The sequence below is a fragment of the Elgaria multicarinata genome, chromosome 14, assembly GCF_023053635.1.
Source record: "Elgaria multicarinata webbii isolate HBS135686 ecotype San Diego chromosome 14, rElgMul1.1.pri, whole genome shotgun sequence".
Classification (NCBI taxonomy): domain Eukaryota; kingdom Metazoa; phylum Chordata; class Lepidosauria; order Squamata; family Anguidae; genus Elgaria; species Elgaria multicarinata.
In genome coordinates, this window is record NC_086184.1 from 17,717,692 (window position 1) to 17,735,882 (window position 18,191).

Below are 18,191 nucleotides of genomic sequence, written 5' to 3' on the forward strand. Positions count from 1 at the left end.
GCCAAGGGCGGATACTCCTGACTACAATCTTATATAGAATATTGCAGCCTTGCCCCGCTGGGTCCCCTTCGGGTGTTTTGGATCGCAACTCCCATCATTCCTGGCCGTTAGCCATGCTGCCTGGGGCTGATGGGAGTTGAAGTCCAAACCACGTGCGTGGCTCTAGGTTGGGCAGGCTTGAATATTGAGGTTGCACAAGGCACTTGTGAGTGCAAAAGCAAGAGACAGCGCACACCATCCAATTTACTTCTTTTCTTTCCAAATGGCACAGTGTATTTTGAACCACTGGGATGTGGCTGTGTGTGTGTGTGGAGGGGAGGGTTTTGTTTTGGGTTTTTTGAACTGGAAACCAACTGGAGTACAACAAACCCAAACCCACTCAATGTCCACCCTGCCGAGGGTCGCCAGCAGCTGTTCCTGGAACCCTGATGCAGCTGGCAATTTGCTTTTGCAGCATCCCAGGCCGTGTCAGGCGCATTTCGACTTGCCGAGGCAGAAGGGCGGCTCTGGAGCGGGAACCAAGATGTTGCTAAAAATGGGTTCGTAATTCTCAGGCAGGACTTGAGGATTCTGCGCCATGATCTCCAGCACGTTATGGCGGATTTCTTTGGAGATGTCGCCACGCAGGTCCAGGAGCGTGGAGATGTGGTCATCACTGGAGAAACGACAGAAAGAGGAAAGGTGGTCTCTCCCTCGGTCCCTTTGCCACCAGCTCTGCAGAAGAGCCTGCAGATCAACAGAAGGGCACCTGTCTGGTTGGGGTGGCCTGTTTCCCATCAGCCAGCCCTTGAGCTCACCTGCAGCTCCACCTGAGACCCTCTCCTGGTGGGAAGGGAAGAGCCTACATAATAAACCCATTTCTTCAAAGGCCCAAAGAGCTCATTTCTTCTTACCTTACCCACCGAGCCTGAATTGCGCAGCCAACACAGAGTTGCTGCTGGAAAAACTCTCCCCAACATTTGAGCTATAGGTGACCCTAACTTTGTGATTAGCAATTGTGATGACATTAAAAGTAAATGCTTATACCAGGCGTGGGGGTGAGGATTATGATTCATCAGCAGGTTTACATTTGCCTCCTGCCAGCTGCAATTTCAACCTCTCAAAATCCTCGGGAGGTTTTTTTCTTCCTGGGGCTGTCTATACGCCCCGCGTAGCCGTAGTGGCTGCACAGTGGCGCTGTGCCGATTGTACAATGCAACTGCCAACTTGCAGCTACCACGGGCTTTTGAGATGAAACTGCGTGCTGGAAAAGTAGCTGTCTTTTCCCTTTGCTGTGAGGTCACCACCTCCTTTCTTCTGTCTGTTGGTAGTGACCTTGCTTTGGCTTCAACCTGATGGTGTTCCTGGAGTGGATCAAGGCCCAGGATAGGACGTGGTAAGCCGAGAAGGCAGGGCAGAGGGGTGGGGTGGGCTCAACGGGCCACATGGCCACTGCGCTGTAGCCTTTTCAGCCAGGAAAGCCCGCGGTCCCTCCTGCAATGAAGATGAATGGTCCCACACCACAGCTGCAATGCTTCCAGGGAAAGAGCAGCAAAAGCGCTGTGGTCAAGATAAGACCCTGATGCGAATTGTGTGCACTGTTGACTACCCCCCTCCCAACACACACACCCCCCCTGGTATTTTATTTTTAAAGTAAAAGCAATGACCCGATTTCTAATCTCATCTTTACTGACATGTGTAGTTATAGCCCCCTTAGAGCAGTGGTATGACTCCCTCCAAATGTTTTGGATAGCGACACCCCGGTTAGAATGGCCATGGCCAGGGGTTGATGGGAGTTGTAGTCTTAAACACCTGGAAGGCATCAGGTGACCTCCCTTTGCCAGAGAGCACTGTGGCTGTCGCCTTTAGGCTGATAGAGCTTATCCACAGTGAGACGGCTTTCCCGATAAAGCCGGCAGGCGCTAGATGACGTCAAAGACAGCAAGGACTAGATTCGTGGTAGATCCGGCCTTCCCTGGTGCCTTCCAGAGGTGTTGGGTCGCAGCTCCCAGGATTGGCCACCCTGGGTGGGGATGATGGGTGTTACAATCTGGTAACCTCCAAATTAGATTACTGCAATGCCCTCTACATGGGGCAGCCTTTGAAGACGGTTCGGAAGCTACAGCTTGTGCTAAATGCAGCGGCCAGATTGATAACTGGAACTAGAACGTTCGAACATATAACACCAATTCTGGCCCACTTGTGTTGGCTGCCTATATGTTTCCGAGCCCAATTTAAGGTGCTGGTTTTAACCTATAAAGCCTTACATGGCTTGGGGCCACCATACCTGATGGAACGCCTCTCCCGACATGAACCTACCCGTACATTGTGCTCAACATCTAAGGTCCTCCTCCGAGTGCCTACTCTGAAGGAAGCTCAGAGAATGGCAACCAGGGAGAGGGCCTTCTCAGTGGTGGCCCCCCAATTATGGAATGATCTCCCCAATGAGGCTTGACTGGCACCAACATTGTTATCTTTTCAGTACCAGGTCAAGACTTTTCTCTTCTCCCAGGCATTTAACAGCATTTAACAACATATGCTAAGTTTGCTTGTTTTTTTTATGAACCCCCGAACTGTTGCTGTTTAAATGGATACTGTTGTTTTATACTGTTGTTTTTATATTTTTGATGGTTTTAAATTTTGCATACTTTTTTAATGTTCACTGTTTTTAACTTTTGTAAACCGCCCAGAGAGCTTCGGCTATGGGGGCAGTATATAAATTTAATAAAATAAATAAATAAATAAATAAATCAAGAAATAAATAAATCACTGGGTTAGGGAAGGCTGCACTAGACTAGAGGAGGGAAAGTGGCAAGGCACTTCCAATTGAGTGGCAAAATGCAGATCGGAGGAGGTGGGAATCTGGTAGCTGGGTTTGTGGTGTGTGTGAGGCCCCTACCTGATATCGGGATACTTCGTCACAAATCCCAGCACTTCTAGGCTGAGCATGGAAGGATCCCTGAGACCGATGAGCTCCTGCAGATCAGCAATCACTTTGAGGGTCTGCTCGGTCTCTTCCAGGCCCTGGGTGGGAAAGGAAGCAGGAGGCGTTCAAGGCAATGCGCCCTACACAGCGGAGACCAAAGCCCAGCAGTTCCAAGACTGTGCGATGGGGCCCCTTATCCTCGTGGTAAAGATCAAGAAGGACCACCGAGGCCGTTCTGGCACCGGACCCAGGCCTGAACCTGGATTGAAATGAGTCAAGTAATCAGCGTGGTGCGGCGGTCGCCATTTTGGAATGTGCCTGGGGGAACCTTAATGGCTGCCGTGCTCTTTCCACTCCCCACTCCCTTCTCCCAGCTCACCAGGCTGCAGAATAGCTCCTCCAGCTGAGCGGCATCTTGCAACATCCGCCGGGCCATCTGGCTCCTCTCCTCCGCCTTCCGGCACACCATCCGCTTCTGCAGGAGGGCCCTCACGTATTGGCCCATGATCAAATGCTCGGTCTCCGACAGGAGATACTGGACATCAAGTGGGGCGGGTGTAGTGCAGGGAAGGGGGAGAAATGTGGCTTGGTCATTCTGGCTATTCCTAATTGGAGCTGCACTGAATCATCAGGCAGAAATGTGGTCTCTCTGTGTATGTGTGTGTGTATGTGTCCACTGAACCTGAGTCTTCTGCACTTCTGAAGTGTTTACAGTAGGGGTGGGTCATCAGCAGCCTGCAGGCTGGTTGCGGCCCATGAGAATTCCCCAACTACTTCCCCCCTGCCCACCAGCTTGAATTCTATGAGCCATTGGCCTAATCTACACCAAGCAGGATATTGCACTATGGAATGAAGGAAAGGAAAGGAACCTCTCGTGTAAGCACTGAGTCATTACTGACTCTTGGAGGGACGCCAGCTTTTGCTGACGTTTTCTTGGCAGGCTTTATAGCGGGGTGGTTTGCCGTTGCCTTCCCCGGCCGTTATTACCTTTCCCCCAGCTAACGGGGTACTCATATTACCGACATCGGGAGGATGGAAGGCTGAGTCATTACTGACTCTTGGAGGGACGCCAGCTTTCGCTGACGTTTTCTTGGCAGGCTTTATAGCGGGGTGGTTTGCCGTTGCCTTCCCCGGCCGTTATTACCTTTCCCCCAGCTAACTGGGTACTCATATTACCGACATCGGGAGGATGGAAGGCTGAGTCGACCTGAGCTGGCTGCCTGAAACCAGCTTCCGCTGGGATCGAACTCAGGCCGTGGGGAGAGTTTCGGCTGCAGAAACTGCTGCTTTACCACTCTGCGCCACACGAGGCGGTACATAAAAGGCAGGAGCCACACTACAGCTTTGTAGCAGTACTGAAGTGCACTGACAACTATTGGGGCTCATTGACACATGCCATATACCACTTTCAACACACTCTATCCTGCTTGGTGTGGCTCCTGCCTTTTATATACTGCTTTCGTAGTGCAATATCTGGCTTGGTGTAGATTAGGCCAGAATTATATAGCTATAGTGTAACCCAATTCCTTTATGCTGCGAGTGCTTGAGACTGTGGGTGCTTTGCATAGAGGTGTAGAATTTCTGTAAACCGCCCAGGGAGCCCTTGCTATGGGAGCGGTATATGAGTGCAATAAATAAATAAAGTATTTGCATTTATATACCGCCCCATAGCCAAAGCTTTCTGGGTGGTTTGCATAAAAGAAAAACACTTAAAAACAATATACAAAGATTAAAAACCACAAAAACATGCAAAATGCACATACATTTAAAACCACTCTAACAACTTTACAAATGATGAGCCAAAGAGCAGACCCAGGCTCATTACATATTGCTAAATGCTTGGGAGAAGAGAAAAGTTGAAGATCTTTTGAAGTATACAACTAAAACAGCAATTTAGGAATGAAACAAACACGTGTCGCATACAGGTATACACTCGGGCAGTGGAGCCTACTAGCTCCGGTGTCATCGGGGTGCTGAATCCGCTCCAGGTTTCAGTCAGAACCAGACGGAACGCTAAAGGAGACATCCAAGATTCTGAAACCCATTTTGGGGATAGGGTTCGGCCCCTTGGACAGCTCCTTTAGAGTCCTGGCTGGTTCTGACTGAAACCCAGAATGGATTCACGGCCACACCGAAATCGGAGCCACTAGCCTCCGCTGCCTGCTCCTGGTATTAGGACACTGCTGAGATGGATGGACCAATGGTCTGACAAGGCCACTTTCTATCGGCACCATCGCTTAAAGAACTGCAAGCAGAAGGGACCAGGTGTGATCCTAGTTACAAGGATCTTAGGGATGGGAGAGCCAGGAAGACCTTAGGGTGCTGCTGCCTGTTGGAGTAAGCAGCATTGGGCTAGATGGACCAATGATTTGATCCAGCCAACGTCTGCATGCTGGTGGATCCAGGATACTATTCTTGCCCTACCTTGCACTGGGGAGATGCCCCCTTCTAGAGCAGTGGCTCCAACCTCGGGTCCCCAGATGTCTTTGTAGTAGAATGCCCATCATCCCCAGCCTGCATGGCAAATGGTCAGGGATGAGGATGGGAGCTCCAGGACAGATAAAAGGAAGAACTTCTTCACATAGCGCATCGTTACATTATGGAATTCACTTCCACAAGAGGTAGTGATGGCCACCCATTTGGATGGCTTCAGCAGGATTCGATAAACACATGGAGGAGAAGGCTTTTATTTATTCATTCATTTATTTATTGCATTTCTATAGCGCCCAATAGCCAAAGCTCTCTGGTAATAGCTATCAATGGCTACGAGTCCTCATGGCTCTATGCTGCCTCCAGTATCACACACTAGTTGCTGGGGAACATGGGTGTGAGAGTGCTGTTGCACCCATGTCCTGCTTGTGGGCTCCTGGTTGACATCTGGTTGGCCACTGTGTGAACAGAGTGCTGGACTAGATGGAGCCTTGGTCTGATCCAGCAGGGCTCCTTTTATGTTCTGAGGACAATGACATCTTGGGACCCACTGTTCTAGAAGCAATATTTAGAAAGGGAGCATATTCCAACCAGTCGTGTACACGTCTTTCCCACCGCCATCGCCCCCAGCGGCAGGAGGACCTTACCGCGTTGACTGGTTTGCGAATCCTGCAAAAGGCTTTCACGTGCTTGTTTATCTCCTTGCATAAGCCGCTCATCAGCTGGGATTCGTCAGACAGCCATTGATGGGAAGGCAGCTGTGCGAACAGAGGCTGGGGCAAAACAAGAGATTTACAGATTTGTTTCTAAAAGGTATTTCTCATGCCCTGCCCTCCCACCCTGCCGCGCCCCTGACTCTCCTTCCTGCTCAGAGTAGTTTACCAAGCAGCAATCAAAATACAGGCAAACGTCATAGATAACGGCATAGAACTCAGTTATAAATATGGCACACTACTATATACCCAGGGCGGGTACACGCAGAAAGCCACACGTACACAGATCGCTTTAAAAGGCCCTGTTCAAAAACCTTTTGAAGGTTCAAGCTCTAGTGGATCTCCTTTGGGTAGGTGCTGGATGGAGCCAGGGCAGATGGTTGGCACAGCTTTCACCCGTTCAGTTTTATCAGGAGTCTGGTCCCTGGAAGCTTAAGATGCAGGGACTTTCCCGTGTTTGCCCCACAAAACCAGGCGCCATCTTTGGTGAGCACTGTATCTCAGCATTCGCAAAACATCAATGTCTTGCACACGCACGATGCAAAATTGTTGCATTTTAATGTATAGTTTTAATCAATTTTAATTGGTTCAGTATGCTACCCTGTAGCTCCATACAATCAAAACAGGGCAGCCCCATAAAGGGTACATCACACCACGGAGGTGGGAATCCCTGCTCCATTTTCCATAGGCTGGGAAAGGTTCCCGGCAACGAATGCGTACCTGAAGATCGGCCAGCATCTCCTCCAGTAGCAGCCGGCACGCCTTCTTCTGGGTCCTCTCAAGGGCAACGTTCAGGGACCACGGCATCTTGGTCGGCTCCAAGAATGATGCCCCAGCTGTATATAGGGCGGAGATCGAGGTGCTGCCAGTATAGAGAAGAAGAGCACTTAGGAAGTGGGCTTGTGGCAGGCTGCTAGCCAGAGGGTGCAGGACGACAGTCGCGGAAGGGGAGGCAAAGTCGAGGTGCCAATCTCAGGTTTAGGGGACTACCTGAGAGCCAAGCAGTTGTTGAGGGTTGATAGCAAGTAAGGCACGTAGAACTTGGACGCCGTGGGCTCCTGTTGATGCTCCTTGCCAAATCCCACCAGGTCCTCGTAGAGGCTGCAGAGAAGCACAGAGGTCGTCACGGCATCTTGAGCGCTCAGCAGTCCCGGGGCGCGCGGCGAGTGCAACGGCGCACATGGTGAAGCCACCACGTGGCTGCATCACCACCGTGCTCCCAGCTTGCAACCAAATACACTGATGCAAAGCTGCCAGTAAGCTCATCTAGCGGTAGTGGGGCAATTCAGCCCATTTCGCCAGTGCATCAAATAGAAGCCTGCTTCACGTTGCACTGGAGGCCATTTAGAAATGCAGAACGCAATAGGGCAGGGACTGGCTTCATGGGGAAAACGTCCCAAGGCACAGCCGAAAGGGGTGGTTGAACAAACGATGGGAATTGGATTGGGTAACATATCCACGCAGATTAGGGCTCCTTTGCTCCCTAATTTCAAAGATGATTTCTTGGAAAAACAGTTCTTGTCTTTCACATATATCAATTTGAAAACATGTGTGTATAAAAGACTGGGTAGACTCAATCCTGTGTTTAGAGTGTGATATTGACACTGGCTAACTTTTCTTTTTACACACCGTTTTATTGATGTTAGAAATGATCTTATATATTTGCAGTATGTTGAACTGGGTTGCATGCTGGTGGAGCTTACTGGGCCACTCTCACTTGGCTTCTCCTGCCAGCAGGGGTGGCTAAACAAACCAGAAAACCAGTCTGTGGTTTGTTTAGCATTTATTTATTTATTTATTTATTACATTTTTATACCGCCCAATAGCCGAAGCTCTCTGGGCGGTTCACAAAAAGCATTCCATGGCTTTTAACTCTCCCAACAAGCCAGAATCAAAAGCCAAGAACAAACCCTGATTTATGATTCTGGCTTGTTAGAAGAGCAACAAACCAGGAATCCTTGTTTGGCTATAACCCTAAACAAGCCACAGATGGAAGTTTCCTGGTTTGTTTAGCCACTCCTCCTAGCAGGAGGAGCCAAGCGGCAGCAATCGAGCGCCATGGAGCAGCATGCTTTGTCTCTCCCTGTAAGCTGGAATTCTGGCTTATCACTATGAGCGAACCAGCCCATTGTGTTATACTTCGGATGCGCTTCGTCTCTGGTGACTCTGAAAAGATAGTATGTACATGAACGTTGGTTGTTTTGTCTGAAACTGTCATAGCTAACTCCACTGCCCCTGTTTTGGGAGAAGGTGTTTCAACTAATCAATCAGAATCAGATTCGGACCTAGAAGAGGCGGCACCAGACACCAGCCAGCCTGTACCAGTGGGGGAGGAAGCTCTCATGGGTGATTCACCAGCTGGGAGTCAGCCCTCTCCAGAGCTTATCTCCTCAAGGCCAAATCCTACATACTCAGAAGGAAGTGAGCTTTCTTCCGGAGGAGAGCACCCCGACAAGCTGGCTGATGCTACGGTCCACCGGAAGCTAAAACACACACACCGGAAGGAAGTTGTGAGAAAGTCGGACCGACTAGGATTGCGCCAGAACCTGCCTCTGCACCAGGCTCTCTGAAGTTACGGGCATTTGGGAAGGGGCTTCCTGTTCTCCTTGGTCGGACAATTGTCTCACTTAGTTTGCATAGTTTTGCCTAGGGGTAAGTTTCCAAGAGATTAGACTCTCTTCAGGTAGAAGAGATGTTTGCTGCTTAATAAAAGCTTTGTAGATTACCTAGCAGGCCTCATCATTTGACTCCCATCGAAAGCAGGAACTCTCTGAGGAACACGACAGAAACAAGCACGTTCAAATACGAGAGCCAGTGTGATGTGGTGGTGGGAGTGTTGGGCTGGGATTCTGGAGGTCCAGGTTCTATCCCCACTTGGCCATGAAGCTCACTGGGTGACTTTGGGCCACTTACTGACTCTCTGCCTAACCTACCTCAAAGGGCTGTTGTGAGGATAAAACTATGGGGACACACACCACGTACATCACCTTGGGTTCCTTGCAAGAGGGGAAAAGGCAGGATATACAGTAAATGTAATAATGAATATGAAGTGTTGGTTAATGAATTGCTGATTTCTAATTGTAACTGAAAAACATAGAAATAAAAAAAAACTTTAAATAATAATTTTAAAAGCCTTACAAAACGTAAGCAAGGAATGCTGGTGCAGATATAATCTGAATGTGTCTCATTCCATGTCCACTGTGGGACGAAGGCCTTTTTTCATATGGGAAATACAGCCTCAGTTGAAATGGATTAAGAGAAATGAGCCCCCATGAAGCGGTGCCAGTTCCAGGTTTTGGAGGGTCTTTGGACAATATAATTGACCGAGTGAATGGAGAATCGAATTGGAAGCAGCCCTGCGGCAATGGTAATGTCTCCTAGGGCTGGACCCAAAGATCCTTTGCAAGCTCCACTGATGCTGTGGTGGGCAGACGTATCCTGGCTCTCAACCCACCCCTACTATGAGGTAGGAATACAGGAAGAGGACTGACCTGCCCAGAAAGGCCTCCAACTCCCCCAGAGCCATGTTGAGCACCTTCTGTTGGAGAGTGTCAGAGATGAGAGACGCCACCCGGACATTTTCATCCAGCATCTGGGGTAGATGCAGAAAGGAGAGAGCAAGGCAATTGGGTGAACAGGGGTGCAAGCTTGCTTCTGCGACTAAAAGGATGCGCCGTGTGGAAATGAGCTAGGCCTCCTCTTCCTCCTCTCCACCCGACTCTTTCTGACCTTCATAACAATGATAGGTAGACTGGTCTGGAAGCAGCCTTGATAGTCTGATTCCGGCTCCTCTTCGCTGAACCACTCTTTGAACTCCATCTCCAGCGCCTTCTGCATCCACTCAGCGATGCTGGCCTAGAAGGACATGACGGGATCATCCAGAGGAACTCCGTTCTTCTTAAGTGAGGTCTAGAGACCTTCCACTGGACAGGCATGCCACTCAACAAACACATTCCTTGCTTAGTTCAGGAGCGCACAACCTTGATGGCTTAGTCCTTTCCGCAGCAGACATTTTCCTACTTCAAATCGCCCTCTCGCCCCACGGAGTCCCCAAGAGTGTCTTCGCCTGCGTTTGGAACCCCATGTGGGGCAAAAACAGGGAGGCAATTTGGAGAAGGAAAGTGCCCAGAAGGGAAAGGGTTAAGTGCCCACTTCCCATCTGCCACCTTCCCGTTCAAAATGGATCCCTCCTGGAGCTTTTCAGGGTTGCTTTACACACCTTAGCTTTTAAGAATGTGTGATTTGCCCCTTATTCCCTCTAGTTCCTGCAGGATTGCAGCACAGCTCTGGTTGCTTCTTCACAGTCGCGGTGCTGTCGGAAAATCTTTGCTAAACAGCAGCCTCTTATTTTAGTGTGGGCAGAGGGGGGTGGAGGAGAGCAAGGCCTCAAAAGCAAAGCCTACGTGTTTCACACCAGCAGAGAAGAACAAGATGTCTCTGTCAGGACATTTACACGTATTTTGAGGGAAGGTTGTTCCTCCCCACCTGCAAACCACGGGCACTGCAAAACAGAATTCATCTGTTCCAAGAGGAGGGATGGTGGAACATCCATGGTTCATTTGGGTGCTGTCAGAGCTGTGCTATGGTCAGCAGCTTGGAGCAATTCAGGAGCTGGGAATCAGGACTCAGGACCAAAGAGCAATCAGGTTCAAAGGGCAAAGCAAGAGGCAGGGCCCAAAAGGAAGACCAGAAACACACGACATTCCAGAGCACAGGTAGACCTTGTTGCTTAGGCAATGTTCCACTGGGACAGGAAATCCTCTTATAAAGCTGCCAGCCCAGGAGAAGACAATGGCCAGTTCTTCACTGAGAGGCTGTAGCGCCACAGCTTGCCACACGGGGTGATATTTAGCAGCCCCTGGAACTTTACTAAGAAATTGCAGTGATGTGGCTCACCATGTGGGGCAGCGGTGAGCAGCTCCGGGCCAATCGCAACTAGCAAAACCCAAGACACTATGCTTCAATGTCCATGTCTTTTTGATCCCCAGAATCTTGACCCTGGCCCTCCTACTCACCTGTACTTTCCCCAGGTAGGTCTCCTCCAGATAGTTTACTGTATCCACAGGAAACAGAGGACCCAAGATTGAGACGTCCACTTCAGGGAGAAGGTTCGGGTGTGCCATCATTTCTGAGCTGTGGAACCACAAGAAGGTCCAGGACACGTTTTTGAAAGATGCCTGGCTGTTCTCTACGCCCACTGCTATATGATATGGTCACAGGCTCAGTATTTCTTGTATTTAAGCATAGGGGGCAACACAACCTAGGGATTCTGAAAGGCAGAGTCTTGGTTCATAGATAAGCTATCCCTCAAGTCCAAATGGGTCAGACCAAGATGAGCTCTAGAGCTCACTCTGATTTCAGTGCTGAGACCGATCTCTGGAACACATGAAGAAATAATAAAGAATAGTGCTTCTGAACATGTGCAGGGAACTTTCCCTGCAGCTCAGGAATGAGGGATAAGGTTTCCAGGCCAGAAGTTGTACCATTTCAGGTCGTGGGTTCTGTTGATGTCCTGTGAAGAACTCTGGGTTGCAGGGTTCTGCTATCATCTGGTCTTTAACAGAGGTCTAAATAAAAGGCCAAGTTTCACAAGTAAGCCAGACATAAATAGATCAGCACCACGGAAAGCTCCAAGTGGTGCTTGAGCTGGAAACCAGACAGGGTTGTCTGTATTTCGCTCCAACAAGTAGCAGAGCAAGACTGAACCTTAAATAAGAGTTTGGGTTTAGGCTGGTTGGCCCTACCTCCTTACTAACTGAGGCTTTGTCTCTTAAAGGGACCTGGCTTGTTTTAGCAATCCTTGACTGTGCTGATGTGAGAGTGGCTATGGCACACTAGTTTCCTCTTGCTCTGAGTCCTCAGAATCTGAGGATGATGAGATCTCTTCTGCATAAAAGACAGCAGACTTCAGGGGTCTTTCTGGAGAACTGGGACCCAGGGAGATAGAAGCCTCATGATGCTTTTCCATAGCCCTCTCCCTGAACCATTAACTCTGGAGCTTCTTCTTCTGAGGACAAGGGATTGGGATCAAACGGGGACAAGCATTCAGGTCACGGTCCTCAAAAGAAGCATGGCTGCTAGGCAAATGTGACCTGCGGCACTGCTTTTTTCTAAAAACTAGCTGTACCCGGCGTAACATACATCGTTGTAGCATATCTTAAAGTTTATTAATCAAATATCATCGCGGGGGCACGGGCTGCTTGAAGGCCACCAATACAGCACCATCTGGCAGACCTGGGGGGCAGGGAGGTCGGGGGAGCAGGTGTCCCCCTCTCCCTGGGGTTCCTGTCAGCCTTGGGCTGCCCGCCCAGTTTGCATGAGATTAGGCCGGGGCTCAGCTCGCAGCAAGCAAGTGGCCTCCCACCCAGCCACCAAGGGCCCCGGCCATGCCTCGCTCATGCTCCAGACTGTGGCGCTGCCCCCTTCGTGGTGGTGGGGGGGCGGGAGAGCGAAGAGGCAGAAAGGGGGGTAGGATTACCTTGGAAAGCCTGGAGGAGTCGGGTGAGGGGCTTAGCAACCTGTATCAGCTGACGTTACACATTGTTACTGTTGCTTAGCAACCTGTATCAGCTGAAGCCTTTATGGAAACATACCTAAGTGTTTTATGTATATAGATTAGCAACCCCTGGTGCCCTTCCCTATGACCCACAAAACCCACCAGCAGTGGCACTGACCTTGGGTAGACGTGGATTGCCCAGTGGAGGAGGGCAAAGATCTCCTGCTTGTCCAATTCCCAAGTGAGGATGTGATGCAGGTGGCCAACGAGACCTTGGTGATACATGGCAGCAAAGGCTGCAAGGATGTCGTAGTGAGGTGGGCAGCACTGGACCATCAGGTCTTTCACAACGCACAGCTCAGCCAAGATGCTGCTCTGCAAGGATGCCAAGTGTCTAGTGAGAAGCCGGCCTTGAGCATCGCTTGACACCGCCTGGAAATGCGCAGTTGCTAAGGTGTCCTGGATGACCTGGAAGAACTTCTGTCTCCAGCACTTTGGGCGCCCTGGCGGGAGGAAGCCAAGAGGCTGGGATCTCAGCAGTAGGGCATCATCGATGCCTTCCTCTCGCTCAATGATGCGCACAGCGGATACAAAAAGCGATGGGTCCTCAGACACCAGCTTTGTGCCATCGGCCACGATGTGCCACAGATGCCGGGCCAAGGCGTCGTTCAGTTCCAGGAGGCCCCCGAAGTAGGACTCTACACTGGCCAGGTGCAAGGGACTGAGCAGGTTGTGTTGATGCAGCTGAGACAGGATGTCATCCCGTAAGCTCTCCAGGTCCATGAGCCTTGTGTGGGCTTCCAGGAGACGCTGATTCTGCAGGAGGTCGAAAGTCTCAGAAAGGAGTCGATGAACTGAGTGCGGAAGAAAAAAAAGGGAGGGAGGGAGGGAGAGAGAGAGAGAAAGAGACACACACACAGAGAAAGAAGACCTTTAGGCTTCAACAGCATAACCTGGAAAAGGAGGAGGACAGTATGGTGCAGTGGCTAGAGTATTTGACTAGGACTGAAAAGACCAGGTTCAAATTCCAGCCATTATCTTTCAACCTAGCCTAACTCGCAAAACTGGGGAGAGTATATGTATAAAAAGGCAGGGGTAACCATGCACGCCACCCTGAGCTCCTTGAAGGAAGTGTGGGATACAAATGTAGTACCCTATTTCTTCAATTCTAAGACACACTTTCCCCCCCATATAAACATCTCTAAAAATGGGGTGCGTCTTAGAATCGCGGGTGTGTCTTAGGGTTTTCTTTTCTGTTGGTGGTACTGAAATTAGTGTGCGTCTTACAATCGATGGCGTCTTACAATCGAAGAAATACGGTAAATAAATAAGCATAATGTGGTAAAGAGAAAACCTAGATCTAGAAAACAAGGTCAACTTATCAGTTCCGTTAGTCTTGGTCTAATGCAAACGTTTTTTCAGCCCTTCCTGGAGATGCTGGGGATTGAACTTGGGACCTGCAAACCATGTGTTCTACCCCTGATTCCTCCTCATCTATGGATGTCTGTCCTAAAGTGTCTGCAAAGAATGGTCTTCTGAATCCACCCATTGAAATCGCAAAGCAAAGTCATCTTGCCATGAATGCCTCACCTGAGAAAAGCTGGGGCAACGTCTGGACGACCGCGCCCAGCTGGGCATGTTCCACCGCCACCTCCCGAAGCTGCTGCAGGGTTGAAAAAGAATTGGTGCCGGACTCCAAGTCCTGCTGCACGGTCTCCAGCTCTTGCTGCACGTAGTGGACATCTGCCAGAGCTGAATGCAGCTGCTCCAGGCCCATGCTCACACCCTCCAGGTAGGACTGCACAGTTGACTTCAGAGAGAGAAAGGAAAGGGATACAATGGCAAAGAGAACATAGACGCATCACAGTCAGCAATGTGTGAGACGCGGATCTGGATCTCCCCAAACCTTTTATCGAATTCAGGGCTGCAGAGCCACCCATGAGTGTAGCAAGTCTGTTGGGTTGGATGTTGCTTTTATTCTGCTATTGTTGTGCTTTTAACTAGGTTTTAATGTGTTTAATATTGCTTTAATCAAGTTTGATTTATGGTTGAGGGCAATTTTTCTTGGTAGAAAGGTGAGGAACAAATCAAAGCTACTTAAATACTGTTTTATTTGTATATTTTGTACAGCACCAAGTACATTGTTGGTGCTATATAAATAATAATAATAATAATAATAATAATAATAATAATAATAGGGGCGTAAGGTCTGGGTGGCATTGACATAGGGTCCAAAAAGACACAGAGAAGTGACGGAAAGAATGTGACCAGAAAGGTGCCTACTTCACACCGTGTGTAGTTAAAATATGGAATTTATTTCCACAAGATGTAGTGATGGCCACCAATTTGGATGGCATTATAAGGGGTTGGATAAATTCATGGAGGATAAAGCTAACAATGGCTACTAGTCCTGATGGCTATGTGCTACCTCCAGAGTCAGTAAGCCTGTGTGCACCAGATGCTGGGGACCATAGGTGGGAGGTGCTGTTTCCCTCATGTCCTGCTTGTGGGTTTCACATTGGAGCAGCTGGTTGGCCAGTGTGTAAACAGAATGCTGGGCTAGATGGACCCTGTTCTGATCCAGTATGGCTCTTCTTATGTTCATTTATGTTGGAGTTGTGAGGAAGTGTGAGGATCTGGAAACTCATTCTGATCATAGAATAGTAGAGTTGGAAGGGGCCTACAAGGCCATCGAGTCCAACCCCCTGCCCAATGCAGGAATCCACCCTAAAGCATACCTGATGGTCATCATCATCATCAATCTGGCTTTATAAAGATCTTGCTGCCTTTTAGTTCCTGTGTTATTACGACTATTTAGATCGCCTTGGTTTTTCAATTTTAATTGTTTTTGTATTTTCCTTTTATGTAAACCTTGCAAAAATTTTTACTGAAGGGAAGCATTTTAAGAAAACTTAAACAAATAAAGAAAGAAATGTGTTTGGAGCACAGGAATAAGAGTTAACTGGAAAGGATTGTTTTTAAAATAAAAATCGGGGCAGAGCCAACCCTAGATGTTCCAGGAGATGTTCCTTGCCACGGCCACCCACCTTTATGCGGGACTGAATGGAGCTGTTGCGTTGTATCTCCCGAATCCGATACTGTCCGAGACCCTCCAGTTTGTCTGGTTGGTAAAACACCCCAGACGCCCATTTTAAGGCAGCTCCTCTTGCTAATTTTTCAGCTTTCTCCACTTCTGGCCATTGCCCATCTAAGACAGAAAAGCATTGTCGCTTTAACCATCTCAGTTGCTTCCATAGGATGCAGGAAGGAAACAGGATGTGACTGCCTGGGCCTGAATAACCCTAGGAGAGGTGGGGCGGGAGCCGCCAGGATTTTGATGGAGGGCCCGTTTCTGGTGCTTGAAGACACAATGGCCCAGGGTGGGAGGGAATAGGACATGCTGGCGGCACAGACAAGAGAGAGTTGGTGTCTGCGGTGCTAAGAGAACGGCTGGAGTGTGATAGCTGTTCCTTCACCCCTGTAAATAAGAGAAACCGTAGCTCTCCTAAACAGTAGGATGTGAAACAAAATCTGGATAGCACCACTTCAGGCTACAGATGGGACTTAGATGATACAATGGTCCTCCAATCAATCAATAAAAATTCCTGCACATAGAGAACTACACAGCAGGAGAAGGATTCTGGCCTAGTTCTCGCCCTGCCCTGCTAGTTTTCTTTGTATAATGAGTTTTTTCATGAGGGAGTTCCCACCTGCATCCTTAAGCATCCTTAAGTGTGTATCCTTAATACACACAGGTTGACGAGGACAAAACTTGCTTTTTTTGGTAAGAACTAGGCCTTAGGCATATCCTCCAGCTGTGATTTAAACTGACTTCTGCAATTTAAACACTAGAACAGCGGCAAGGTGCCCTCCAGTTATTTTAGACTCGACCCCCACAATCCCAGACCATTGCCCATACTGGCTGGGATGTATGGGGGTTGTAGTCCAAAATTTCTGGAGAGCCCCTGCCCTAGAAAAATCAATAACATGGAGCACTCCCTGGTGCTCTCGGATCTGGCAGGCCGAAATCAAGCCCCACCCAGAACCTGAGGCCCTGAACAGTTTTTCCTCACAGTCAGCAGCTAGTGCCTGCCCTGCTACAGAACACCACAAATGCACCCCCGGATTTAGCTGCTGGCTTTCCCGAAGTCTCTTTCTCCTTCTCCTTGCAGGACAAGTTTCTTTCCAGAAATGACAATTCCTATTGCCACATGCAAGTTTTTCTCTCTCTGTGCGGAGCACAGAAAATAGTCTGAGGTCTCAGCACAGGTTTAGCGGACGAGGCATTTTAAAAGGGCTTTTCTTACCTAGGAAGTTGCCAGAAGGCCAGGGACGTCCCTCTCCTCAAGGGAAGAGGGAGATCCACACAAATGGGAGACATGCATCCCCAATGCCCCCCTAGGAAGGACCACATCTTCCTCACACCCCACTAAACAAGATGGCCATCGGGATCCGGATGGTACTTTCCCCATTATTACCTTTGCGGCTGGCAGAATTGTCCTCCTCTGCAGACGTGCCCATAGCTTCAGCTGCAGCGTACAGGTTCAGAGCTCCGGGCTGGGCTGGGCTGAGGAAGCAGAGCCAGCAATAGCAGTTTCCGTCAGTGATACTACTCACAGCTCCTCAGGGGCTTGTGCTGTAACACTGCAGGATGTAGGAATTCAGGATGTAGGAATGGGAAGGCGGGGAAAGCAGCAAATGCACTGGGCAGTTTCATTCTTTGCGAATGCAGATGAAGCAGGCGCATGCCAATGCTCTGCCTTCATGCACCTGGTGGCCCCTGTCCACGCCACCCACCCACACGTGGATTGCCAGTTGCCAGTATCCATGCATGTCTCTCTCTGCTTTCCACTGCTTATGATGCGTGGCCCTCAACGTGGAGGTGGTGCACCCCTGAACATGGATGCTGTGCATGTACCACAACAGAATTATAGTGTCTTTCTGAAAATCTGTTTACTTGCAAATAAACCAAACCAGAATCTTCATTTTGAGGGCCTAGCACATCCCCCAAAATGATATCCCCCCTGCTCTGCCCCTGCGTTAAGACAAACCATCTGTGGTCAGATGGTTTGTAAACCGCCCAGAGATCTTCGGCTATGGAGCGGTATAGAAATGTAAATAATAATAATAATAATAATAATAATAATAATAATAATAATAATAATAATAATGCATGTGGCTGTGCACCCAAACAAAATGAAGTGCTCCTTTCTTCAATGAGAGGGAACCTAATCAGCTTGCATTGCTCAGTTTAATCAGTGCCTCCCAGCCTGAAGAGCTAGAGCTCCAAGGTGAAAGGAAAAGCCACTCATGGGTCAAGTGGTTTAAGTTTGGCTATTACTGCTATGTGTTTGTCATGGTTTGTGCTGGGCGTGCACAAATGGGTTGGGGTTCTTAGGGCGGAGAAATCCAGTTCCCGCCCTGTGCTGCAATGCAAGATATTTCTACAGTGGGTTACCACACCCACTGTTCAGCCGGGAGCTGCATATCAGAGAGTTATTTAATTGTAGCCGCTATCAAGGAAGATAACCATGCCTTTCAACCTAAAGACCAGTCGTAACCATAGATTCTCAAATCACCAGGAAGTAATTTATGTCTGAGAACGAGAGATAATCGGTTTACATTACAAGGCAAAGAGAGCCGAGAA

General features: G+C 49.1%; 1 protein-coding gene across 1 annotated transcript; it reads right to left on the reverse strand.

Annotated features, from left to right (window-relative positions):
• Positions 1-468: 468 nt before the first annotated feature.
• EXOC3L1 (exocyst complex component 3 like 1) lies at positions 469-17,074 on the reverse strand. The gene is made up of 13 exons (XM_063140999.1): positions 17,023-17,074; positions 15,592-15,752; positions 14,135-14,354; positions 12,723-13,398; positions 11,064-11,181; positions 9,778-9,903; positions 9,540-9,640; positions 7,039-7,149; positions 6,769-6,910; positions 5,983-6,108; positions 3,285-3,440; positions 2,879-3,003; positions 469-655 (listed from the first exon to the last, which is right to left on the reverse strand). Exons 1-13 carry the CDS (start codon positions 17,063-17,065, stop codon positions 469-471), a joined length of 2,292 nt encoding a protein of 763 aa, XP_062997069.1. The 5' UTR covers positions 17,066-17,074.
• Positions 17,075-18,191: the final 1,117 nt, after the last annotated feature.